Source organism: Ixodes scapularis, unplaced genomic scaffold (assembly GCF_016920785.2).
Source record: "Ixodes scapularis isolate PalLabHiFi unplaced genomic scaffold, ASM1692078v2 PGA_scaffold5__190_contigs__length_132052651, whole genome shotgun sequence".
NCBI lineage: Eukaryota > Metazoa > Arthropoda > Arachnida > Ixodida > Ixodidae > Ixodes > Ixodes scapularis.
The window spans coordinates 36185985-36213310 of NW_024609880.1; the positions used below are offsets into that span (position 1 = coordinate 36185985).

At 46.2% G+C, this 27326-nt stretch overlaps 2 protein-coding genes across 3 annotated transcripts in view; one reads left to right on the forward strand and one right to left on the reverse strand.

Moving 5' to 3' along the window:
- LOC115330199 (ATP-dependent RNA helicase DDX42) overlaps positions 1-27326 on the forward strand; it is a 43313-nt gene that overhangs the window by 14109 nt on the left and 1878 nt on the right. For both annotated transcript variants that reach the window (XM_029991920.3, XM_029991928.4), the window contains exons 10-18: positions 5336-5435; positions 5591-5638; positions 10179-10376; positions 12391-12471; positions 12858-12959; positions 14915-15016; positions 16476-16600; positions 18586-18705; positions 21572-21763. In XM_029991920.3, the coding sequence (XP_029847780.1) occupies positions 5336-5435; positions 5591-5638; positions 10179-10376; positions 12391-12471; positions 12858-12959; positions 14915-15016; positions 16476-16600; positions 18586-18705; positions 21572-21763 (1068 nt within the window). The remainder of the gene's footprint in view (positions 1-5335; positions 5436-5590; positions 5639-10178; positions 10377-12390; positions 12472-12857; positions 12960-14914; positions 15017-16475; positions 16601-18585; positions 18706-21571; positions 21764-27326) is intronic.
- On the reverse strand, positions 22449-24832 carry LOC121047618. The gene has a single exon (XM_040503011.2). It carries the CDS (start codon positions 24414-24416, stop codon positions 22449-22451), a length of 1968 nt encoding a protein of 655 aa, XP_040358945.2. The 5' UTR covers positions 24417-24832.

Genomic DNA, 27326 nt, shown 5'->3' on the forward strand with positions numbered 1-27326 from the left:
CCACCATCTTGTGAATAGCCAAAGAACTTTAGTTTCAATTTCAACGTAGCCTTGAGCTTTATCACAAGCTGGTGGGCTGTCAAAAATAGTCCTGGGAACGGTAATTGCACCTAACTGCTTGCATCAGTCTTTGTAACAAAGATGGCAATATTTACATAATTCAACTGTATTGTGGCATATTCTTTAGGCCTCAGGAGCTCTGGGGAAACTTTAAATGATGTTATACGCCTCGCAAGTGGGCTCATTTTCGTCTTCTGCGCATGAGAAAGGAAGTAGCGGTGACGTCAGAACGCCGAGTCCTGATTGGCTGATCGCGACCCCCTATTGAGCGTCGTCTGCTCCTTTGCAACGTCGTCTGCTCGCAACATCGTCTGCGTCTGTCTTACCTTTCCTGCGACTTTCGGAGCGAACTCGACTTGGCCTTTAAGGGAGGGCAGACGAAATAACTCGAGCGGTACGTTGTTTTCGTCTAACAACTAGCAGACGCGCATCAAGGAGGGAAGTCAAAGGACTCACTGGCGAGGTGTCCCGGGGCGCCGAGGTTCGTTTGCTTAGTGTCCGCAAGTTCCCTCCCAAATACTTTTTACCTCCATTCGTGTGCGGCGAGACCCCTCACTCTTTTACGGCGCCGGCGGGTTGGCGCAGTTAACGTCGTCTGCTTTACGTCTGCTAGTCAAAGCGATGGCTGCTTTACCTTTCCTGCGTCTGTCGGAGATTCGCCGCTTTTTCACCGGCGAGAGTCACCGTTGCCTCGGGAAACAAGGAGGTAACAAGAGGAAGAAATTGACCTCTTAATCTAAAATTGAGGTCAGCGATCAAAGTATAACACGGGAAGGGTTCACAAGGGTCGCGCGGGCATATTCCATTCAGCACGTCAGCCGGTCGTGGGCAGACGGTCGCCGAGTCGCGGAGTGCCTGCTAGGCCTAACTGCCCAGCTCGTTTGGTCGCGTTCGGTGGAATCGTCGCCGTTGGAGCTTTTCCCCGGTGTCTGTGGATCCAGCGTTCTTGTTCGTCGTGCTCTGTTTCAAGTAATTTTTACTTTTTTTTTGCTGCTTGAAGTCAGGACGCGTGAGAAGCTCACGTAGAAAAATAAACGTCCGTGGGTCGTCGCGACCGCGACGCTGTCGGCCATGCTGACTTGATCGTAAGAAGTGCGTAAGACAGCTTCGAAGCTGTCGTAGGATTTCGCCGTAACCTGCGCAAAACTTACGAAAATTTCGTTTCGTGAATACGAATTTGTTCATAAGTTTTGTCTTACACACATTTTTGGCGTAAGATCGTTTCGTGAATCTGGCCTCTGCACTTCCGAAAGTCGCAGGAAACGTAAGACAGACGCAGACGACGTTGCGAGCAGACGACGTTGCAAAGAAGCAGGCGACGCTCAGATAGGGGGGCTCGATCAGCCAATCAGGGCTCGGCGTTCTGACGTCACCGCTACCCCCTGCGCAAGGAGCAGACGAACTTGCCCTCCGCATACACCTTTTCCGTCTAATCTCGACCCAGCGCGTAACGTGCGTAGCCTCGACTCGGCGACTCGGCACACAGCGGGAATAGTTCTTCCGGTTCTAACACTTCCGGTATGCGGGAGCAGGCCTAGCGGGCTGGCAAGATGCTGAAGTGGTGCGCCCTTGACAGCGAAGTGAGTTGTAATAAGGTGGGTTAATACTTCGATGTATCATGTCCGCGCATATTTGGTCATCGGGCTGCCACTGCGCAGTCGTTGGCTGCAGCAGCAATTTCCGAAAACGGAAGATAGCGCGCGACAAATCGTGCACCGAACACAAGAAGATCGCAAAGCGTACGCGGCTGTAACGTATAGGTGACATTCACTTGACGTCACTCGCTAGGTGCGCTGGCATCGGCCACCACGGTCGCCAACTTCGAGGTCTGCTTTTATCCCACGTAGGTGTCAGGTGCAGTCTGGCCGGATTTTTCAGCGTGGGATAGCAACATTTTACAACTTTAAAGGGTCTTTTTGGCCGAAACTATGGGTTATTCTTAGACTTTGGTGCTTTTAAAGCGCCGTGGGAATATTTTTTGTGTGGGATTTAGTTCGTTTTTGTCGCTATCGGACTTTTCCGCCGCGGCCGCGTTGCTCCATCGGCTCCATGCAGCGCTCCGTGTCGCGCGCCGTGCCCACGGCGGTAGCTTTTTTACAAGAACTGTGATTTTATACTTTGGGGCTTTTGTAGCACGGTGTGATTACTCTTTGTTTTGTTTTGCTAGTTCCCTTATTGTTTTTTTCTCTAGCGGATTTTCTGCACTTCGGCCGTGTAACCGTGTTGCTCCATCGCCTCCGCGTCGTTCGTCGTGCCTTCGGTGTTCGTTCTGTGCACAAACATACCGTGCGGCTCACCGAGTGCGCAGCTAATGAAAAGTGCGTCGCATTTTTTATTAGCCTGAACGATTTAAAAACTGCATGCAAGTGATTTGGCGAGCGACGATAGAAGCGACGGCGACCCGCTTCGCTGTCGCTCGGTCACTCGCGCGACGAGGCAAAGAGCATGAAAGCGACGAAAGCAAACGACCAAAGCGATGAGCGATAAGTTTTCTAAAAATCTAGAAACCGAGCTACGCGACGAGCGACAGTGAAGGGTGAACCGCATGTAAGCGATTTAGCGAGCGACGGCGACAGCGACGGGAGTCGGCAACGAGCGACGGAGATTTCTCACGGTCGCTCGTCGCGTCGTTCGGTTTTTAGATTTCTGGAAATCGTCGCTCATAGCCTTGGTAGCTTGCTCCGCTTTTATATACGGTTTGCCTCGTCGCACGAGTGACCGAGCGACAGCGAAGCGGGTCGTAGTCGCTTGTCTCGTCGCCGTCGCTCGTCTTGTATCGTGGCTGGATCGCTGAATTGCTTACATGCGGTTCAGCCTTTACACACGGTATACTCGGCGGCAACAAGGGAATTAAAACGGCCCGCCCCCGAGGTAAACTGTTTTCCCTATTCTGTTCAACGAAGCTGCTTCAACGATATGAAATTAGCACACACTACCAACTGACGATCGCATACACAAGCCAATTAAACGTCAAATAGCGACATCGAAGATGGCGGATCGACGGTGGCGCTCCCTGGCAAAATCAAAAAGTCAAATTTGGGGGTTTTACGTGCCAAACCTACGACGGGCATCTGGCACGCCCCAGCGGAGGACTGAGGGTTAATTTCGACCACCTGGGGATCTTTTGACGTGCAACCGAAAGCTCGGTTACACGGCGCCTTCTCCGCAATAAGCTGGCAAAATCGAACCTGCAGGCTCAGTGAATACCACCAAAAACACTTTGCATCGCTTCCCCGCTGATATCAGCGGGGAAGCGATGCAATATCAGCACATTAAAAAGCAAATAGGCAGTATAGAAACGGACATCTACAAGTGCAGTAATAGGCCTCGACAAGTCAAATGTAGAACGAATTTTGCAGCTTGTGGTGCAAATGTAAGACCCTGGTTGTAATGATTGTTATTGGCTACTCAAGTTTTGTTTTTCATTCCGTTCATTCCTACGAGGATGTGCACTACAATTCTGTGTGTTGCTCGGTAGCGACGCCCGTTAAAATACGTTAATGGAAACAATACGAAAAGAGGGCGCAAAATTGTCGCCGTTCTCCCCCCCCCCCCCCCCCCCCCCCTCCCTTTCACCCCCATCTCCTGAATAGTTCCGACGCATCTGGTCGTCATACGAAGTAGAAATGTCCCGGTAACTAGCGATCGTACCTCGACGGTGCCCAATAACAAACCGTTCGGCCCGCGTCGCTAACTCCGATTGTGAGTATTTCTACGATTAAACGATGATACTTCTGTGCCCAGGGTCGCCCTCGCTCGCGCATAGAAACCTTCCGTTAGTCATTCGCAGAAGGCTGTCATTCTTCACAAACAACAACAGGCGAAGAGTAAACACTGGAAAACGTCCTCAGGAAAAGTGAACATGCCTCCGATTTCGATTACCGGCGACGCTGGCGACGAACCTCTCGGCGCTGTTGACGCAACAACGGGCGCCATGAAGGCGAATAAGCACGCCGGAACACAAGAATAATTCACACTTTCAATAACAAACAAATTAAGAACTCACTAAAGGGAAAACAATGAAGATACGATGCACGAGGTCAATGGGGACAACGCGGGAATTAGGAACAACGCTGCTCTCCGCATACCAAAATGGGCGCACAACAACCGTACACCAGACGGCGCGGCTGTCGCTGCAACACGCAAGATGGCGACGACTACGCGGAAAAGGTGTATAGGCTTCGCTTAACAGATGGTTGTCGATAAGCATTGCTATAATTTCCAATGCTTCCCTGAGCTGGTGTGCACATTTTATGTACCCAACAGGGCGGACAAAAATGCTAAATATGAAGGAACTGCACTCGATGCTAGAACCAAACCAAGGTAGAAACAAAGGAAGCATGGTTAAAATTGCGCACAAATAGAGAGGAACAGTGGACAGAGAAGAGACAAGCGCAAACTCACAACTTGATGTATTCAATACATCAAGTTGTAAGTTTGCACTTGTCTCTTCTCTCTTTTCTCTCCACTGTTTTTTTCTGTTTGTGCACAATTTTAACCATGTTCAATCATTACCAACTCGCCCAACTAACTTAACTACCTTACTACGAAGAAAGCATTCTGCTGTGGGCGGGAGGTGCACTATCTGTGTTTCACCAATATAGCATTCCTTCGTTGAAAAGCACACGTGTTTCGGAGGTTAACTCTCCGACGAACCAAAAACAGACAATTTCAGTTAGCCGTGGGTGTGGGCCCATTTTGTATATTCTGAAATGTTTTTTTTTTTATTTGTCGTTTACTTTGACATAGCTGTAGAAGTTTCAACATTTATGTGCCTAATGCGCATACATTGTATTTTCAAGAAATAAAATTTTATTAAATTTTTTTCACGTTATACAAACCTTTGTTTCTATTAAAGAACAACTAATTGGCCACATTTTGATGTGTCATATTGCTCCATACACAAATTAGTTCGAAAAATAAAAGTGGTGGCACAAATCCCTTGAAAATGGATACTTTTCCCGTGGTCAGGAAACAGTTAACTGAAGCACGTGTTAGTCCTAGCCTTGGCAGATTTTGGTTGTTTAATGCAGAATGTGTTTTTGGGCCAGCTTTTAAGTTTAAAGCGCCATGAGACGTTGTAACGAAAAACATGATAACACAGCAGGGTTTCTTCGCAAAAATCAGTTTGTGCCTTGACGGAAATCAAACCAACAAACTCTCGCTCAGTAGTCCGACGCTCTACCCCTGCGCTACCGGTGCCACTTTGAAGAGTGCCATTTCAGTTGCTCTATATCTACTGGAGTGGCCTTAATCCATTCCTCAATCCGTCCAGGGGCGCATGATTGACCTGATCAAGATGAAGGCCACCAACCTTGAGCGCGTCACTTTCCTGGTCCTGGACGAAGCAGACCGCATGTTCGACATGGGCTTCGGTGAGCAGTCTAATTGCGAACCGCTGGTTCTTGATCTGGAACACTCTTGTTTGAGTGAAACTGCCCGTGGCTGTTGTGAGTTAACGTAGCGCATAGCGAGGAGTTTTCACCGTGTTTCTCAATCACATCCGTTTCCTATTCTTTCTGTCTTACAGAGCCCCAAGTGCGGTCGATCTGCGATCATGTTCGGCCAGACAGACAGAGTAAGTTGTTTTTTTTTTGAGAAAGTGTTATATAGGGCAGCTTTCGGCCTCTTGTGCATTTTTGTTGTGAAAAACTTTTAAACTAATCGTCTCACTAAATTTAGCGGGAAAATATATATTGCTCCATCCAGGTATGTGTGTGTGTGTGTGTGTCCACGTGCAAGTAATCTAAGGCGAAACTAACGATCATACACTCATTAAACGAGCTGAGCGTAGATGCATTCTGCTAAGTCTGACCTAATCAATTGATTTATTTTTCTTGTTTGAAGTGGTGGGATGCCTTGTGCATACCATAGGTCATTATTCTAGAGTTGAAGAGGTCATGAATAAGACCTACTAATATCACAGTGTGTAGAATGGTGCGTGTCAACTGGTCCCATTTACTGCTTTATTTTTCTCCTCTTTTTGTTCTGTCACTGAGCATTGGGCAGCGTGCTAGAATAAACTCCGCAACGCTACAATTTTTTGAAGGGTTGTTAGGTGGGAAATAATACAGTCTAAGCTCATTACAACAGATCTGGTTACAACAGACATTTGGATATAAAATACCGATTTGTGAAGTTAAGTTGGTTTTCCTCTAGATACCATTTACTCAACTTCATATCTGCATACAACATACTCCTTTTACAACAGACCAAGATCTTGGTCAAAATGAAGGTCTGTTATACTGTAGACTGTAGACTTTTTTCCAGCAACGAGCGCTGTCTGCGGACTTGACTTTGAACTACAAATGAAGAGCAGCCCAGCTTGCCTCCGCCTGTCAGAATAGATTGGCATTGTGCTGTTGTATTTATCTTCATTGCCTTTTATGACCCATACTAGCGTATATTGGGGGGATCGGTGGCCGAGTGGGCTGAAGCGCACACCCAGCTCGACGCGCGTGGAGCGAAAGCTCGCGCTGCAGAACCCAGGGATCTTGGGTTCGAGCCCCACCCCTGCCCGTTTCGATCTGGATGAGCATCGTACCGGCGTGCGGTCGTGTATCACTACTGCGTGGTGCACGTTAAAGACCCCAGGCTAGCGGTTGTACTGCACTGGCTAAATTGCTCATCTACAGTGTAAACCAGTGTCGCCCCTACTGGCAGACCAACCTTACGCTGTATAAATCACTAAACGTCCAATTTGACTTTTGATTTGACTAGCGTATATTCAAACAAGAATGGTCAAAAAAGATGAAATATGTGCGAAGAGGTGCTGAATATCTTGGTCAACCGGAACTTTGCTCTGCAAAAATGGCGGCAGCTGGAAGCAAGGCCAGGAGAGGTTGTGTACGCACGCGCTGAAGCTTACTGTAAAACGGTCCATTAGGAAGTGGCAATATGACAGGTGGGCCTCAAATTGATGTGTATATTTAGAAGATGTGCATGTCTAAAAGATGTGTAGTGTATTTTATGCCAGGAAAACGCTGATAGTTACTGCATGGATTGTCATTGGGTTCCCCAGTGGAGGCAGAGCCTATTGTGAACCAAGCTAAGACTGTTATCATTCAGAGTTCAAAAAGTGCCTACTAATTCATAATTGGGCTCAATGACCTGCATGCTGACCTTTTGGTTCATTGAAGGCCTTACCAAGAATCTTTGAACCTTTTATTATAACTTGATTATTCTGTTGTAGAGCTGCAGTCTACTGATTCACAGAAGTAAGAAACTTCTAACGCTACATACTATCAGCTGATATCGATGTGGAAACCTTTCTACGAAATTTTCTTAATGGGTCGACTCTCTTCAGATTTGGTTCCATTTTAAGGACTTAAAGGCTGTGCTTTTTGGTTGGGGAAAATATGTCAAGATTTTTTAACCATCTTTTAGCAAAACTTTTACTATCTGCCATGAAATGCATTAATAAATAGAATGTCTTATTTTGAACAAAAATTTAATTATACTAGTATAGTCCCCTCTTATGCATAAACAAGCTTGGGAAAAGATTGGTTTATCAGTTCACGAGCGGGTAACTTTGAGCACTGCAGACTTAACCACAGGTTGTTTCCAAAAAATATTTAGTGTATCAAGATCAATTGGGGGGGCCAGTTGGTCGAACATCTAGATGGTGATTTGTAAAGCACAAATGTCTCAATGACTCCCTTCTTCTCTTCTTAGTTATTTGCGCTTTGTAAATCGCCGTCTAAATACTTAGTGTTTTTTTTACTGCAAAAGTAAACTGTGCATTGCCCAAATGCTCGTTCTCCTCCCAAAATAAACCATTAGTGGTCCTAACCAGATGCCCAAGTTTCAAAGCTAACCGTTATCTTAATGAAAAGTTTTAAGCGATTTTCTGAATTTTTTAATGGGAAAATGGCTGCCGACGGAGCCCTTGGGTACATGGAGCTGAACGGCGCCAGTTACCGAAGACAGACGAAAATGAGCCCCATTTTCTCATCGAAATTTTCAGAAAACCCCTTATGTATCACATTTTTATAAAATGGCGGTCAGTTCTGAAACTTTGACATGTGGTTTGGACCGCTAGGGTTCCATTTTTTGCGGAGAAAGAGCATTAGGCGATGCATAGCTTAATAATGCGGCGAGAAAACCCTTGTAAATTTTTTTGAGACGCCTTGTACTTCATTACACTAGGGGTCTCTGTCATAATTGGGGTTCTATATTTTCGGTAAATACCAACGAACTCCCTAAAGTACCCCCGACACGAGCCGATTTTATCGAAATGGGGGAAAACTGAAAAACCTAGAATCGGAGCTATGCTTGCATGTAAAAAACCTAAGCTTTATGAACATTTTTTTTTTTCTACTGCTCTATTTTGAGTCAACCTGGAGCTTCCACTGAAAGCTTGCAAGGCTGTTTCTCTCTTTGGGAGGCACATTCCTTGTCTCCTTTCCTCCTCTTATCGGTTCCAGAACGTTTTCAAAGTATTTAGGTCGTACACACGTTCCCTGGAGGTTGGGGAATCAAAACTTAAACATAAATCGCAATAAATGCCGATTTTCGTTTTTTTTTTTTTTTTACCAGCACCAAAAAGTGGCTTTAGTAAATGCCGAATCTGTGGGGAAAAAGAAACCCCAAGAACACTGGACCTCTAGTTATAGCAGCTCCACTTTTAACAAACGGCTCTTGCAATAAACAGATGGTGCTTCAGGGAAGACTTCTAAAAAATTCTTCCCGATAGGGAGGTTGAGGAAAAAGAAAACTTTTCGGAAACAAACTGCCAGTCACGGCGGATATCTGGGATTGTGAGAAACTTACTTATTATTCACCAACTTTTTAATTAGTGAAAATGAATGTATGGCTCCAGTTAGAGGCTTGCTGAGTGCCGTCGAAAACTCTTAAATCGGTCAATTTTAGGAAGACTTTGAGCATATGGGAAGCGGGGGGTGCGCGAAAGTTTTTGCTCGTGCAGCAAGCACAAGGCTTGGGATGCAAAAACGCTAATGATATTCTCATCATCCTCATTTTTGCGTCTCTAGTAGTGGTGCAAAACTGTCCATACTACTATCGAAAGTGGAAGCCATATGCAACTATTGATAGTAAAAATAGTATTGATAGTTGACTGTCGTGATTTTATTGACACGACAATACTATCAGTAGTTGCCTATCGAAACTATTGATAGCCGGCTATCAGTAGTGGACTATCGTAAAACTCTAAAGGGCCGACTATATTGATAGACAACTATCTTAAAGCTCTCTTGTAGTACTATAAATTGTCGACCATAGTAAAGCTATCGGTAGTATTTTTTTTATAGGCAACGAAGAATGTCGAGTCCCCCTAGGGAATGTCGGGAAACTAAAAACACAATTCCAATTAGAGACTTCCTCATAATTATCGAGAAACAACCTGAAAGCTGTTGGAATACTATCGGGAAATGGAAGAAGCCCTGTTGAGAAACTATCGACAGTAAGCTGTCGGGAAAGTATTGATAGTATACCATAGAAAAGCTATCGATAGTTGCCTCTTTACTGTCAATAGTATTATTGAAAGTACACTATAAATGGTGCATTGATAGTCAATTTATCGATAGCTCTGCATCACTAACCGCCAGCCTCGTGCCTGCTGAATGAGCGGAAACTTTAGCGCACCCGCACGCTTCCTAAAATTGACTGACTTAGAGGTTTTTGGTGATGCCTAGCAAGTTTCTAATTGGAACCGTAGGTTTATTTCCACTAATTAAAGGGAATTCTTTTGAAGTCCTTATTGAAACACCCAGTATGTAAGCCATCAAATTTGAGCAACTGCTCACTAGGTGCAAGAGCTACAGTCGCCGCCGAGGCAAGCACGGCAGGGCACCTCTAACGAATGCCCCACCTCCAGCACGCACTCGTTGCTCAGCGCCATGTCTTGGCGGCGCGCGCACACTTGAGGTTCTCAAGACGCCGTTATCAAAAGTAGGAAGCTCCTGCTGGAGGCGAGACGACCGAAAGCGCTTCCTGCCGATCTCTCGCTAGCTGCTCTTTAAAATGACGAGCATGTTTCGAAGAAGAAAAGAAACTCTGAGGTCTGTTACAAGCGGGCCACGTTGCGGGTAGTGGCCGCCCCCATGCGGGCCGCGGCGTGCTGCAGTGGTGTCTCTGGGTGGCGTCTCTCCATTCCGCAGCCTTGATGTTCAGCGCAACGTTCAAGCGCAAGGTGGAGCGCCTGGCGCGCGACGTGCTCACGGACCCGGTCAAGGTGGTGCAGGGGGACGTCGGGGAGGCCAACGAAGACGTCACGCAGATCGTGCTCGTGGTGCCCAGTGTGCCACCGACCACCAAGTGGAACTGGCTCACCAACCACCTGGTCGAATTCACCTCGGGTGCGTCGGCCTCCCTTTTACCTCGGCGTCGGCATTTTCTCGGAAATCGAAGTCGGGTTTTGCGGCGTATCGTAAAGTCCTGACGAAACGCCCGTACGTGGCGAAGAGACTTCGTATCATGATTTTTAGAAAAAGTCCCCGAGGTAAAGAAGTTTGAACTAAGAATAAATTCGCCTCCACCCAAAATAGAGCACGACTAGCTCCTGGTGACCGCTGAAGAAAATCTGTCGTCCGGGATTCGATTCCCGAACCTCTCTGAGACTAGCGTAACGATCTACCTACCGAACTCATTGGGATGGTGAAACAAAGGCAGTTGTAACGCAGAATATGGCGCAGCATTGAGCTGGGCGCAATTGTGGTGCTGCCGTTTCTGGCTCCGAAGCATCTTTGGCACCGCAACTCCGGGAACAAGAGTAAAGAGATGATGACGATACCTAGAAGGAGAAGATGAAAGAGTTGTGCCACACTGTGAATTATTTGCGCACGGTACTATATGGGAAGCGCACCAAAGCAAAAAAAGGAAAGTGCACGTTCTTGGCGGACACCAGGAGCTCGCTCGTTCAACATGTGCTAGGAGTAGAGCGCGTCGCACTAGGCTCGATCATGTGAGGTGACCCTGATCAACTCGAGCAGAACATTCGGTTGAAACTCGTGTCCAGTCGCATCAGCATTTGGCTTGCACTCATTTGTTTTTAGAGCGCAGCTCTTAGGCGCCTGTTTCTGCGTGTAGCAGCGTCTCCGTCGGCGTAATCGTCCCGCTAAATTTAGGGGGAAATCGAATTGATGTTGAGGTCACGGGACATTATTTCCCCCGCTAAATCTACCGGAGGAACTGAATTTGTTCATGTCTGACGTGACACGAAGTCATGTGACGTCATTTTCCCCACTAAATTTAGGAAGGAAACTGAATTGGTGCTGAGGTCACGCGGCATCAATTTTCCAGCTAAATTTAGCGGGGAAACTGGGAGGAGTAGGAGGGTGGGATTGTATGCAGGAAAGGGAGGGGAGAAGAAGGGGGCGGTACAGAGGAGGAGGGGGGACGGCATACCCCCCCCCCCTCCGTACCTTCCCCTGCTTTTCCTCAAGAGCTGCGCTCTAATTTCGCGTTACAGAGATTTGTAAACGTCTTTCATTTTTTCTGTCACTGGTGTGAGAGCCAAAATGGTTAGGTGCCAGCGGTACGACAGATTCTGTAATAGGTGTTGGGTGGCCAATCTTTGTGGGTGGGACAGCAAAATTTCATAAAAAAATGTGCAATGAACATTGGGGGCACACGGCATGGGAACCGATACCGCACACCGAGGCGATGGAGCATCGAATGGGACGCACAGGGGTTTTGCAGGTGGACATTAGAGCACAGAGAGCAACAGGTGCAAACTGTAGAAAGGACAGCTATACCCTCTCCTCTTCCGCTATCTTCTCCACTCTACCGTGCTACATCACGCCTTGCATGCACGCGAAATTTCAGTTAACTTTTGTCTAAAATGCAATAATGCCTCAATAAAACTTCTAAATTGTGTGCAATCGAGGAGGCATTATTTTTTACAAGGATCGCTCCGCTCACCCTAAGTGTCAGTGACCAACAGTGTCACTGAGATCCCCATGCTCGGTCTTACACTTTCCTCGTATTGATGTTGGTATGAATGCTGAACAAAAAGTGTTTTTTGGCTTAATGCAACCTGTATTGTGAGTTCACTCATTTGTCTTTGCTAGATGATGTCTGTTTTTTGATACTATACCGCTTTTAAATATAGTATTGTTTTATTATTTTATTTGTTATTGGGCCAGCATGAGTGTCATTGTAATGATTGGAACAGCGTAGGACAGCAGCCCCAAAGCTCTGTCAAGATGAATATTGTTTTAATAGCAAAAAGAGTGATTCAAATTTGCACCGGAGCATGCTCGAGTACAGCATATGAAGTGCTAGCACTCCTCTTGGAGTTTGCCGTTTTGCAAAAAAATGGGTTATATGCACTTCTTTTGTGACCGTTTTTGTTTCTGTGTCTGCGGACAGTTGGGAGTGTGCTCATCTTTGTGACGAAGAAAGCCAATGCGGAAGAACTGGCCGCCAACCTCAAGACAAAGGATCACAACGGTCAGTCCTTTTGTGGTAAAAGTTCTTCGCGTGTATCGTACGAATCATACATTCGTGATTTGGACTCTGTCATAATAAAATAAGGAAGTTGCAGCTGTCAAATTAGAGGCCCGATGCAATGGAATGTTGTTATAGCCTGTTGCAGGCTGAGCAAAGCAGAACATGCCCCTCCCACAAAGCTCTCTGCTCACCATAATTGGTTGTTTCCTCCTTTCCACTCCTCTCCAGCATCCTCTCTGCTATGTTGAAAAAGTGGATGGCTTTGTGCGAAAAGATTGTCCTACTTAACCTGCGGCAAACTATACTATAATGAGTGGGCCAACTGCACATATTTCTTTATTTTCCAATTAAAGTTGTTTTTTTCTTGTTTGTTTTTACAATTGCAGTGGCTCTCCTGCACGGAGACATGGACCAGAACGACCGAACCAAAGTGATTGCCTCCTTCAAGAAGAAGGACTTCCCTATCCTGGTGGCCACTGATGTCGCCGGTGAGAGAGGGTTGGATCGTTATAATGTTCTGCCTGATATACTATAAATTATTCGATTTCTGCGAGAACCTCATTTCTGCAGACTTCACTTGTAAAATATTTCGAAAAGTGAATCTCACGAATATATCGGCCCATTGTGCTGAACACACTGCATGTCGCTCTAGATCGGCAGCGAAACTCGAGCCCGTGAAAGTGAAGTTGTTTACTGTTCTTGGCCTTGCAGAATCTAAGGTCACAGTGTAGTAACGTTCTGTGGTTTTATACAGTCTGGATCATGGGTTCTCTGGGGAACACCTCCGGGAAACACCTAGGACAGGAGCATGAGTGCTCAAGGAACACCTCGGGGGAACAACTAGGGCTGGAGCAATGGTGCTTGCGGAGAACCTAGGAACCCAGGTGTTCCTTTGAGTACCCTCAGGGGATCCCCTAACTGCCAAATTTCCTTGACCACCCTACTGTAAAGTTTGTTTTTTTCTGTTTCAGTTTTGGCACTATCTCAGCAGATCTGAGCCATTCATTGTATCTCAAAAGTCCCGTAGGCCTCTGTACTGCACTGCTGAGACTGGGGAGGGGTCCCTCTGCCGCCAATCCAAAGGGATAGCTGTTTCTCGAGAAGGAAAAGTTTGATAATCCCTGGACTGAAGGATGTCAGGTTGGGTTTCTAGGGGCTTGGGGATATAGAAGAGAGCCATCAGACGTTAGCAAAGCACCTGAGCTTTTTAGTGTCCTTACCCTAATGTGGAGCGCTTGATTTTGACCTAAGGAAGTGGACGTGATTCCTTACTGTTTTCATTTTAAATTAACAGAGCTTGCAAACCTATCCTGTTGCTAGTTTGGGGTAAGGAGGAGAGGTGGAAGCCCCTGTCCGTTTATGGGATGTATGTGCACCGTATGACACAGTTACTGTTTACGCAATGTCAGTATTGTTTCGCATTTTAGTCGCACAAAGAGTGACAGATCCCAGTTTTTTACCACCAGTGTTGATGCTCCAGGTGAGCACACCCCACTGCATTAGTTGGTTCTAATAGGGCCATTCATTTCTAAGTGAAAAATGGTGAAAACCATCTATCACTTGCTCGTACTATAACTGTGTCGCACCCTGCACATTTGGTCACTCACCGAAATGTCAAGCTTGCTCCTGTCGGGCAGCGATTCTTTCATATTGGGCTGAGATTTCTGATAAGCATTCAAAGTTGGACACGTGGTCACTCTCTTTTTGTTACTATTATTTTTCTCTTGAAAACTCAAGGTGGTGTAATCACCGTGGTAGTACTCTTGCATGCCTGTGATGCATGGAGCGAAAGCTCGCGCTGCAGAACCTAAAGATCCTGCGCTCGATTCCTGTGTCTGCCCGTTTCGATTGGAATAAATGCACGTTCACACCAACTATATGGAGCAGTTGCGTGATGCGACTAGATCGCATCGCAAAAAAAATGAGATGGTCACAATAGCGCACGCAATGAGCGAGTTGCTCATGATTGCTTCTCGAAAACTCTTGCTCCGAGTGCCGCTGATTGGCTCAGCCGCTCCGTGACTAGATCGCGTCTCAAAAAGTCTGGTCAGCTAGCAACTGCTCAAATTACGTCGCTTTTTTTCCCGCAATGGTTGGTCTTGCGATGAAAGTTATCGCACGACTAAATCGCATTGCCGCTGTAAACACGCCTGAAGCGTTGTACTGGCGTGAATTTGTGGGCTGTTATTATGCGATGCACGTAAAAAAAAAACAGACTACCAGTGGTACTTCACTGGCCAAGCTTCTTATTTGCAGTGGAGACATTGGATGCCCCTTCAGCAGATTAACTTCTCACCGTCCAAAATTTTATGCAACCGATTGCCTAATACTACATAGTACTCATATGACTCTGCCTCTGAGAATCATAAAAAGATCTGACCTTTTCTTTGATAGCGCACGTGCGTTAAGATTAGTGTGTGCTCATTTTGGTGTCGCTGTGCAGCCCGTGGTCTGGACATCCCCCACGTGCGGACAGTCGTCAACTACGACATTGCACGAGACATCGACACCCACACGCATCGCGTCGGCAGGACTGGTCGTGCTGGTGAGTTGCGCAACTCGAGCAACCAAGCTCTCTGCGACACCATTTATGTTTTTCGTTTCCTTCCTTCTTGGCTGTGTAAAACGTTAGTCGGAACAAGTCGAGCGTGAACTCAACCTTGTCATCTAGATCAATTCCTAGTGAATCAAAGCCTTATTTGCCATGAGACACATCTTGCCAGTAAGTTTCTGTGGTCACTTTAAGATAGCAAAAGGAGGAGTGAGGTGCACATTTATAGAAAGCGATAAGCAGATTTTTTTTTATCAGGAATTTGGCATTATAGCTTTGTTAAAAAAAATTAATTCTGCCAAACAAAAATTTTAGGGTCCTCTTTCCAGCTCCTTGGCTGAATTTAATTTTTGTATCAAGTTTAGCAATATCCACCGACGAAAGGTAATATAATGACAAACCGGCTTTGGTGCAAAGTTGCAGTCTCCTGTGTCCAGCTTATTTTATGGGCTGAGTTCAATTCAATGGTATTACCTTAAAAATATTTCAAGTTGAATATGTTGTAGTATGCGCATTTCATAAAAGGCTCAAAAATTTTTAAAAAATAGTGTGGTCATGTAAAGAATAAACCCTTTTTGGGGACAAACTGTCAGTTGCAGTGGACATCAGTGATTGCAAAAAAAAACATACTAATTAGCTAAACAATAAACTAAAATTTACAGATGAATATTTTAACTAGCAAAAATAAACATAGGGTTCTATAGAGCCTTGCTAAATATCAATGAAACCATTAAATCAATTCATTTTAGAGAGATACAAGGCACGTGGAGCATTTTACGGCGCTCCTAAGAAACGCTCGATTGGAACGTATTTCTAGGTTTCAGTTTTCTATCGAAAAGCATGTTTGTGCCAGCAACCCTGCCCCCCCCTCAACTTCGCCTCCCTCGTAGGGTGGAAGGAAGAGTGGCGCACTTGCGTTGCGTGCACCACACTTCCACGCAGGAGGCTGAATTTAGAGAAGATGACCACAGTGCTTCTGGATTTGTAAGACGGGTTTGACTTTCGTGTGCCTAGCTCCTAGGGCCGTGCCAAAGGGAGTTTTAGTCGAGTCTTGCCTTACTCCAAAAGCTTGAGGCAGGGCAGGGAGGTAGGAAGCTTCTGGAGTCAACATGAGGCCACCAGAGGTAAAGCCCAAAGTGTGGAGGGTCACGCCCCCAACGATGACAAAAACCGAAGGACACTATTGGAGAAAAAGGAGAGTTGGCTTAAAGCCAACAGCTGTTTTGGTTACCCTCGGTGCCCCCCAAAGGTGACCAAAACAGCTATTGGCGCCGATTCAGCTCTTCTTTTCACCCAATAGCGTCTCTTGGTTTTGGTCACCATTGGGGGTGTGTCCCTCCACACGTCTGGCTTTGGCTCTGGTGGCGGCATGTCACCTCCAGGAGCTTCCTACCTCCATGGGTCAAGGACGGGGGTGGCGACGAACGTCATTGGTTGCTCCCACGCTGTGCAGGGGAGAAGGGTGTTGCCTACACGCTCATCACGGACAAGGAGAAAGAGTTTGCCGGCCACCTTGTGCGCAACCTGGAGGGTGCCAACCAGGCCGTGCCTCAGAGCCTCATGGACCTGGCTATGCAGGCAAAAAAATGCTTTTCCTCATTTGTTTGTTTCCTTTAAGAACTCATTAAGAGAATGTTATTGAAAGCATGATAAAACAAGAATGTAGGTGGGATTCAACTCTTTATAGCCACATGCTACTTTGTTGAAGAAATCCTTGAGTTACTTTTGGAGAACTAGTTACTTCAACATCATGATATACTAATGTAGAGCAAAATCTTAAATACAGAAGCACAAAGGACAAGGACGAAACAAGGGTACTGGCAGGACAAGTGCTTACTATCAAATGGCTGTTTATAGTTAGCGCTTAACCTATTCGTATCTTTGTTCTGTCCTTGTCCTTTGTGCTTTTGTATTTAAGATGTTTACGAAACTAGCCCATTCGTTAATTTTAATGTAGAGCAAAAGCCCTAATGTAATGCTGATCAATTTTTGTCTTAATTGGGCTACATAATGGCATATTTTGCTGCGCCTCAGAACCGCTAGGAAAAACGTAATATGAGGCTGTTATTTCCAGCTTCATATCGTTGCACAATTGTTTTCATGGTGTGCCGACTTTTATTAAAAAAACTCCATTATTCTATTCGATACACTCCACGATACTTAGTGCAAAAGAGCCATTGCCGTTTTTTTTCTGTTTTTCTCTCGGTATTAAAGGACTGTCATCAAAACTGCTATAGTGGTGGAAAGTGGTTAATTTTTATGACCGCCAGTTTTGAAGTAAAATGTGAAAAAATGCCGAAGTCGTATTTGTGCTAACAATACCGCACAGTGTAACATTAGGGTTTTACATACAGTCGTTGACCGATTTTTCGGACGCCGATGATTCAGACTTGTTTGATATTTCGGACCTAAAGTAGGAACCGTGACCTACCCGATAAAAATAGTGCATATTCATGACCAATGTTTCGGACAGCTTGAAGTTTGAAAGTTCATTTTTCGGACAAAATCATTGTGAGCAATGAGCAGGAAACACCACCAAGAAGTGGCCATTTTGGATTTTATGTCGGCTGCGCTTGGATCGGCTTGGTTTGGCAGCACTTAGTTAAATACTGCTAAGTCCTACTGCTAGGTGACGCTGTACGACTTTTTTTTCTCTAGCTGCGTGGTATTATCATCATCATTGTTGTTTCCATTTTGCTTTGTTCAATCGCCATTGCAGTCATGGACTTGCACCTCTCATCTCGATCTTGTCTCGGTGTATCGTGTTTTCGGATTAAACTGGTGTGATGTATCAAACAACCAAGCTGCCGCCCAGAACAACCAGACAGCGCGAGCCATGATCTCGAGCGGGTGCATGCGCGCGGCGCGAGCATCGGGGACTGACCTAGGCGCCATGCCAGTCCTGTCCGTCCCGTACCAGTAAAGATCTGGATGAATATAACAATTGGCGACGAGGATGAGAGGACGTCATTGCACCATCTGTTCTTCCACCGCAGCGATGTGTCGCTAAGAAGCACAGAAAGTACTCGACCATAACGCTAGAAAAGAAGGCAGCGATTCTCAAACTTACAGAAAGTTGTCGAACGCAAACAGGCAGAAGCTAAAACAAAGCGCGCAGGCATAACCTAAACCAAGGCACTATGTATGGCTTTTTTAATCTGGTGATTTTTCTGACTGCTCTATTATTGAAACGTTTTTTCGGTCTCTGCGAAGTCCGAAAAAATCAATCAGCGATTGTAATTATTTGTTGAAGAACCGACGTCGCATCATTGACACCAACCCTAAAAGTTTAATGTGACATTTAAAAAAAAAAACTGATTCTATTGTAGAAATTAAATTCTTCACTGTCTTGCCTCCTCTCGTGCCTATCGCATGCTCTCAAAATTCTTTATTTATAGCCGTCGGAGGGTCACCGTTTTTATAAAACAACCTTTGACAGCACTTCAGTGGAAGGTGTTTGCTACCCTGTAATTGGTCTGGGTTATCTTTGTCAGGACCTTGGAAAGTTGTCTCGTATGCCAGAGTTGCATAAAAGTGAACTCTTGGTGGCACCCTTCCCACAGAGCCAGTGGTTCAAGAAGTCTCGTTTCAAGCAAGACAAGGGCAAGAGGCTCAACGTCGGGGGCCACGGTCTCGGGTTCCGGACCAAGGAGCGGCCTGGCCTTGGCTCTTCCAACAGCGGCGTAAGCAAGCTCTCTCTCGTTGCCCTTCTTTTGTCTTTTTTTTTTACGGTGGTGGTCATATATGGCTCATTACCCCAGTCGATCGTTGGTGTCTGACTGTTATTGAAAGCGAATAGCTAAATATGGAGAAAACAAAATTTCCCGCCAAATTCGCTAAATTTACGTTGTCACGTGAAGAGCGTTACACACCCGTTCCTCCGCTAAATGTGGCGGAAAAATGCATGGAGCATATTTAGCAACAAAATTCCTCCGCTAAGTTTAGGAAATAAATTTTCCCGCAATCTCTTTTTAGGACGACACTTCCCGCAAATTTTGTGATGCCACGTGAACCGTGTTTCGTTGCGTTCGAGCTCGAGACTCTGTGCGAGGAGCAGACGACGCTCTCGTTCACTCTGATTGGAGGGGACCTGGCGGTTAGAAACAAAGGCAGCTAGCCTTTGCATCTACACACTATCCTTCCAATCAGATCTTGGCACTTCGGCATCATCGCATGCTCCCGTAGTATTTCCACACCGCGCGCCTCTTGGTGCCGGCCACAAGAGAGTACGCCAGACACCAGCATGAGCAGTCAATGGACAGTGCTGGCTGGCCCTTTGAACACAGATAGGATTCCGTGTTTACAGAGTTTGTTGTTGTTGTTGTTTTTTATTTGTTTTTTTACTTTTGGAGGGTGTATTTTTGGAGCTCAGTTTTTGCCGAAAATTCAGAGTTTTATCGAAGTTTATTCTTGTTTGGTTCCCAATTCTTTGAAATTCAACGTTTAATTTTGCAGCGTTTTATATTTTTCAAAAATGAAAATAAATAATATTTGTGTAGTACTCGGTGTATCCTTGATTCTAGAGAATGTGGTTGTTTCAATTAATATTTCTTCAGCTGGATTTCACATTGATGCCATTTCCATCTGCAATACTGTTGCCAGTGGAAGAAATCTCATGACAAGAGTTGCAAACGAGTGTTGCTTCGAAAAATGTCAATATCTCAAAATCAATAAAGTCCTGAAGGTAGTTGCTAAGAAGCTCATATTTATCCGACCCTGTCCATCAACCTACCCCTCGGCTGCGCAGGTTGGAGTGGTAAAGGGTGTAGTACAGTATAGACCACTTGCAACGTAACCGCTTATAGTGCAGGACCGGGTATAACGCAGCTTTTTTAAACCACCGGTTCGCCTCCCATAGAACTCCATGTAATTACATACCGCTTAAAATGCAGGCGCGCGAAGGGAAATACTGGTTATTGTGCGGTTTCTGGAGCAGCCCGCCGACCGCGCCGACCGACCGACGCAGCGAGCACGCTTCCCTGTGCGGCACTAGATAACGGCGCTAGCCGCAAGCGGCACTCGCGGGGCAAGGAGGTTGCGCGAAGATGGGGGGAGAAGCGAAGAGAGAGGCTTCAGTTGCCATAGCGACTGAGGGACGCACGCACGTGTCGTTCACATGCATGCGTCCCTCCGCTGCGTTGGAAACAACCGCAACGACAGACCAATCGCACGTCGAGGATAAGTGTTTGCGCGCATTGCATGCCGGTCGTGGGCCGGCCGGCCGGCTTTTTCTATCCGTAAACATGGCGTCGGTGGTGATCGTCGACGTAGACGGCGTGGTGGAAGCTCATCGTTCCGCGTAAAAACGCTATCCTTGACTGTGAATTTTCGTTGTGTGTCGCTATGATAACCCAGCACGTACTAGAAGGGAAGATCCACCTACTCGTGCAGCGATGTCGTGGCGGCACTTTCAAGACAGCAGAAACGCCTGTGTCGTCGTGTTTGTTTACTTCGACTACAGTGGTGCTTTCTAAGAATTTGTGTTTTCGAACATCGCCCGGATTTCTTATTTGGAGCATTTCATGCCTGTGCTCAAGTTGAGGGTATTACTGGCGCGTACCGTATAAAGGATGCGAATTTTCACTCGTTTTCATCACTGGAGAAAAGTGATTCGGGTTAGCAATCCTGAACGCTCGCAACGTCCGTCCACAACCCGCGATGCCGTTAAAAGGCTGCACCAGGCAAAAGTCACTCATTTCTATCAAAATGTGTGTCACACATGAGGCAGAAGTGTATTAGTCTGGTGAAATAAAGACTTTCCTCAAACTAAGCTTTATTTTTCATCTAATATAAAATAAATTGTTTTACAAAGGTAAGTTGTCTCATGGCATGTATTTTGGCCTGAAAAATTGATGTTTTGGTTATAGCGCGGTACCGCTTATAGTGCGGATTTTCGCGACTCCCGCGACAAACGTTATATGCGGTCTACACTGTATAGAGCTTCAACTGCCCACCCCCCTTTCGCGTTTTTATGAAATCTTTGATTAATAGCTTATAGGTGTTGCAAAAACTCAACCTCTCCTTACTTTAAGAAGCACAAATAGTGGGGCCCATACTAGAAACTGGAACAGTGGCTCTTGTCCTGACCCGAAAGTACAATGACCTGTTGTTTTGAATGAACCTTGACGAGATAAGAGGTAAGATCCTTTTTGTGAATGGTCAGAGATTTGAAAGAAAACTGGGGTGGCATTTTTTCACAACCATTGACTCTGTCCACTAACCAACCTTAAAACACTGTTGTCGTTTTTTTTTTTTTTGGCATTGGTACATTAAAGTTTGGAGTTTGTCGAATAAATCCTAGATGACAAAAATTTTACCGGCGGGTGCTTTTTGGAGTTTAACAGATTTATCTGAAAACACGGAACCCAAAGCGTAGACTATGTTTCGTAAATAGCGTAAATGAATATGTAATTGTTTTACAGGAGGCACGCTATGCTCTCGTCTTCTGGTCTCCCTCAGCCTCTCACCGTGCTGAATAGTGAACACTTTGGAGCCTTTGCAGAGTCGCTTCAGACGTTTCTCTCTTCTCCCCTCGTCCCGCGCGAGCAGCACCCCGTGGCCCAGGCCGGCCCGATGTCGGGGCTGGGCAGCTACGCCGCCAGCGTGCTGTCTGCGCCGAGGTTCGTCGCCGCTTCGGACGGCAACAAGGGAGGCGACTTCAGGAGCGGAGCCGCCTCCTCGTCACGCCACGGGGCGGGACCCCAGACGGACCGCCTGACCTCAATGAGGGCGGCGTTTTCGGTGAGAACCTCTCGGCATTTGGTTGGTTTTACGCTTTCTTCGATAGAATGTGATTTTCTTTTAAGGGAAGATGCTCCCCGGAAACACTTTTTCTTTAATATTAAACCTAAGGTTTTGAAACTTTGGTCATTGATAGAGATTTTAATGTCAATTCCAAATAGGTTCTTAGTTTTTATGTAGCTTTGTTGGTTTTTGTGTAAGAGTGTCTACAAAAACACAATATAGTGCTTTTTGTGCACAACTTTTTGATAAATAAATATATTGTTAGCACAGCCTGCAATAGCTCATGTTGCTGCTTAGGTAAGGTAGTATGTTGAAAACTACTTGAAATTCATTTATATTATCCTATATTTGTAAAAAAAATCTGGAACACCAAAAGTGTTTATCTTAGGTGCTATGAGTCAACATTTACATTTTTTGCAAAAAATATAGAAGGGATATTGAAAATTCAAATAGATATCAACATTCTACACACTCTGAAGAAGCTGTGTGGAAAATTTCATCCAAATCTAACTGTTGTAAGTATTTGAAATCTGTTGCACAATGCGTAAAAAATGCTGAAAACTACAAACGGAGAAAAATGCATTTGAAAGTTTCAAACATCTTCATTTCTCAAAAGCATGACCAAAGCACATGAAACTACTTGATAAAATAAAGCAATATGTCCCAAACACAGCAAAGTTCCTTAGAACTCTCCTGGCGCATACGTTGGCCCCTCAAGATCTTCCCGAGTGGAGTCTGTGAGACGTGCTCTCTTCACCATATTACGGCGATGTGCTCGGGCTTCAGCGGTTTGGCGGGCTGACATTTTTTTTATTCTCCTCTGGTCACGGGAGCTGCCCAGGGCGACAAGCTCTTCTGATGGCAGTACGCCAAGCTCCTGAAGCACTTGCTCAAAGCTTCCATGCCCCCTGTTATACCACAAAACAGCAATGGCAGTTGCCGTTTCCACAACAGTCCTGGAGGCAAACTTTGTCTTCGGGCATAGCAGCCAGATTTTGCTATTCAAAGACTCCGCTGCGTTTTGTGTTTTCCCTTGCAAGCAGCGGGTGAGCAGCTTTTCTTCTGTGAGACGCCTGTATATAGGCAGCAGAGCCAGCCCCTGTGCCTTTGTCAGAAGGGGAGTGTGGTCTGGTGCGGGCTCTCCGAGTGCTTCGGCCCGCCGGTGCTTACACCATGATTCCACTCCTTCGGGGCAGAACTTGTGGCTCTTGGCAGCATTTGTGGAACACGAGTGAAAGTAGGACGCCCAAATGGCACAATACATTTTCCTGACGTTGCCCCTGTTGCTGGTGATCGCTATCCGGTAGTAGTTTTGCAACTTTTGAATCTGCCCATCCTTCAACTTCTCACCACGTGGAAGAGGGGTCTTGAGCTTACGAAGTGCAGTTCCTAGGCGCTTGGCCACATGGTTTGTGCAGTCTTCCTTCGTGACAGATGTTTCGCCATACACTTTTGCCTCGGAGACTGCACTAAAAGCTTTACTGTCCCCGTCGCTTAGAAACTTGGTGAAGCGCAATGGTGTCTCCTGTGAGGGGGTCCGCGTCCATATGCGCACTGCTGCCTCTGTTTCCATTGCATGAGAGGAGCATTCTGTATTCTTCTCACAAACAGGGCCATGAAACGCTTGCCACACTTCCTCTTCTTCACTCCCGAGGTCTTGGTGCCGACTGCACGCAAGGCAGAAGTTGGAAAGTACCTCGAAATCGAGGCACAAGCCAGTGTCTACAGACACAGCTGCGCCAACGCCGTTATGGCTTTTGTGGCCCCGCTTTTGCCACGTCCCGTCGAACATAACGCCAACATCGCTGTCATCCACCATCTCCTTCGTGAAAACTCTAGCTTTCTCCATGTTTTCTGCCACGGCTTTCATGGCCGCAACATGAACTTTTTTGCCGATCGCTGCAAAGTTCTTATGATGTAATGGCACCGGCAAGCCAAGAACGGCACAAAAACGCGAGAGCTGTTCGTGCCCGATGCCAATCGCGCGCGCTGCCACCACCGCCTTGATGTTCACGGCAAAGCTGTCGCGGGAGCTCCCACTCTGATAGTCTCGGCTTCCGCTGGCGCCATCCGCAAGTTCACCAGGCACAACACGGCTCGAGGTGTGCACAGCAGAGAGTACCGATGCAGGGCACTCGGTATTCGCACAATGCAGCTCAAGAAAAGACGAAAGGCCCTTTCGTTTTTCGGTCGCTTCGCGTACCGCAAGGGTACTGGTGTAGCACATTGGGCAAGCAGCACCGCTTACCAGCACCGTAAGCGCGCTGATGTCGCATATCGCAGTACTACTCGTGGAATCCCGACCGCTTGCTGCTCTATCTTTCTCGAACAGTCCAATCTTCACCTCTGAAGCGCTGACAAAGTTCACCGCGGCGTCGATTTCGTCCGAGTGGCCGTCGCCCTCGTTAGGCCTAGCTGGCGGCGGCGGGCCAGCGCTGGTCGGGCGAGTGCTTTCCGCTGTCGTTTTCCGTTGAGGTTTGCGACGGCGTCCTCGGTACTTATTTTTCGTCCGAGACTTCCGAGCTCGGAAGTCACGCTTTGTCGGGTCGTTCATTGTGAATTCAATCAACAAAAACAAAAAGGCCAGAGAGGTTGATCGAGATGCCGTAAAATCCGAGAGCAGGAGGTAGGCTTCGCCGCAGAAACGCATCAGTCTCGGCCAATGGTGGCCTCGCTAGAGCACCACGTGATTTAAAGGTCCAGTAGCAACGCTCGAAACGGGCGCAAAAAACACGACTTTTTCATTATTTTCAGCCAAAATGCGAAACTGCGGGAGGGGCTGTCTGTAAGAAAAAGGCTTACTCAACCTCCCCAACCAAACGGCAATGGCGGACAGCGACGCATTCTCGAGATGCAGACGCTCGAAGATTGACGATGTGCGCGGAAAATAGCACTTTCTCGAGCAACCGTAGTTGAATAAAATAAACTTTTTACTAATTTGGCGTTCGAATTTTCGCATGATCTTTTGGGAAGTTGTAACTGAATGTCCAAGGATATTTTTACGGGCAAAAACTCAAAACTAAAAAGTTGCGCGAAAAACTCGCTTTTTCGACGCGCATCTCCCCTTAAGTGACAGCCTTGCGTGGGACTTCTGCGTGGAGGCCTTGCTCATTTTTGTTTGTGCTCGTTGCACTGTAACGAGGCCGTGGGAGACAGTGTCGGCAGCGGAGTGTAGCCGTTGGTTTGATGTCGTGACGCGCACGACCAATGGTGTCGCCAGGGATGCGGTTTGCAAAGTTGCACTCATACAAGGTTCACTTTTTGCTGTTAGGCTGGTCACGACACGCAGTCGAAGAGCTGCTAGACTCGTAAGTAGAGTTCAGTTTTAAAAGGGTGTAGGTGCGCTGTTGGGCTTTGGTAGATAAAGAAGAAAGGGATTGTAAATAAATCTGGCTTTTCGACAGGAAGCTATTGGGAGTGTTGCGAGCCCATGATGACCCGTAACACAGTTAACCCTTTGGGTACCAGGTTCATTTCTCGCACGTCGAATGCAAATTTCTGACCAACTCAGAAAAACTGTAACATGCTTCATGAAGTACATTTATTTATCGAAGACACGGTGACCTATGGAGTTTATTCATGTCGCCACACCTCCAACCTAGGATTATTTTTACCGAATTATACTTTCCGAGACACGGTACTATGCAAAATGGTGCTCCGGCCTCGCATCCTGGGGTCACTCCTTTCGAGTGGCTTTAACCGGCATTCTTTAAGGGGGGACATGGCTCCTTGAAACAAAAAAATGACAAAAAAAATCACATTTTTGAAATTATGTTTTTTAATATCTACAGGTATTTTCGCATCTTTTCTCAAAGTATTATCGCAAAATACGCCCTATTTATTTTGGGGTATTGATTTGAAGTATCTAAACGGAGATCCTTCCTCGGAAAAAAGTAGAAAAAAAAGGTACAATTTGACCGCCGGTAGCTCGAGAACAACGCGATAGAGGGGGGGCATCTTGGTCTCATTTGAAAGCTCCGCTCCCGCTCTTTCTTCTCCCGCATTCACGATGTTAGACGGCGATTGGCCGCCGAGAACGAAGCACAAATAAAAAACTAAATCTTGCCACGCGGTTGGCTGTTTCGGATCACGTGTGCAAATGGCGCTTTCTCATTGGCCGTTAGGGTTACGAAGCGTCTGCTCGTTGTTTCCGATCCGCTATCTTGTTCGATTCTCGTTCGCGTCTCTGACCATGTCGATCACAACAACTCCACGGAGAAAGTTTCACACAGCCCGCAAGTTCGGAAAAAAACGACAAAAGGGCCCTAGAAAGCTAATCCACGGCGCAGTTCAACTTCCCGCGAGCCTGAACGTCGATGACGAGGTGCGGGAGCCCGAACACGAAGATGTCGCATCGGCGGCGCCTTCGACATCCTGACTTCAAGCGAGCGAGTGCGGCTCGACACGGTGATTCTCAGCGCTTCCGAGATCGACGAGAGAAAAAAAAAGCCGAGGAAAAACTGAAAGAACTTTTGTCGACGTCCGCTACGACGCGGAAAGCTGCCCTGATGGCCGGCATCTCGGGCACCGATCAAGAAGCTCCCGAGAGTACAGAGAGTTTTCATCGTTGTAAGCCTCGACGTCGTGAACTCGCTTCTTCAACTCGCGAAGTGAAGCTCGTAGCGGCGATGTCGAACTCATAAAATGCGATCGCGAGTATGGACTTGCAGTAAAACTCAAGCTATGTTGCAAGATCTGCGGGGATGTCGCATTCGAGTGGAGTTCGCCGCGGGTAGCAGTAAAAATGTGTTCGTGAACGTTTTCTGCCGTTTTCTCGAAATGAACTTTTTGCGCAGTTTGCTATTTTGCGGAAGCCGTATCTCGGCCTGTACACAACCGATCTTCCTAATTCTTTCTTTCTTTGGTAGATGTATAAGTGGGGTATCCAATAAGGGGTCTAATCGCATCAACCTAGGCATCAGTATTTTTTGTTAGCACCTCCAATATAGATTGTAAAAATTAATTTATAAACGGAAAATTTCGAAATGCCGTAAAAATGTTATAAATAATCATGGAGCTTTCATTCATACCTTATTGGATTCTGTAGACCTTCTAGTTTACAGAGATATATTCCTTTTTGAGTTTTGTCTTCATAATTTTTTGGAATCTCGCCCATAAAATGTTCAAATAAAATGTTAATTTTATCAAAACTAACCAAGCTATTTTAAAACAAAGTACATAATTGTCATCAGAATGGGAATATGATTATGCTCTATAAATTTCATTTGGATTGGACCATAAATAAAAAAAAGCTCAAGAAGCAGTGTTTCCCCTTAATCTGAAAAAATACTGTCGTATACATTTTATTACCAAATTAGTTGAATACTAGTTTCCATATCGTCGTTTGCCATAAAGTGTGAGGTTGAACGACATAGATCCGCCTTTCTGGAACAACGAGAAAGCAAACTGAGTCAGAAGTCCCCTAAACAAAACTTTCAACATGCCACCAACGGGTGTTATTACAAGAAAAACTGTTGCTCTATACGTCGAAATAAAATCGACAGCCCAGTTGGGAGAGGTGGGAGCAAATTGAAACCGAAGCATGCATGAGTGTCACCTC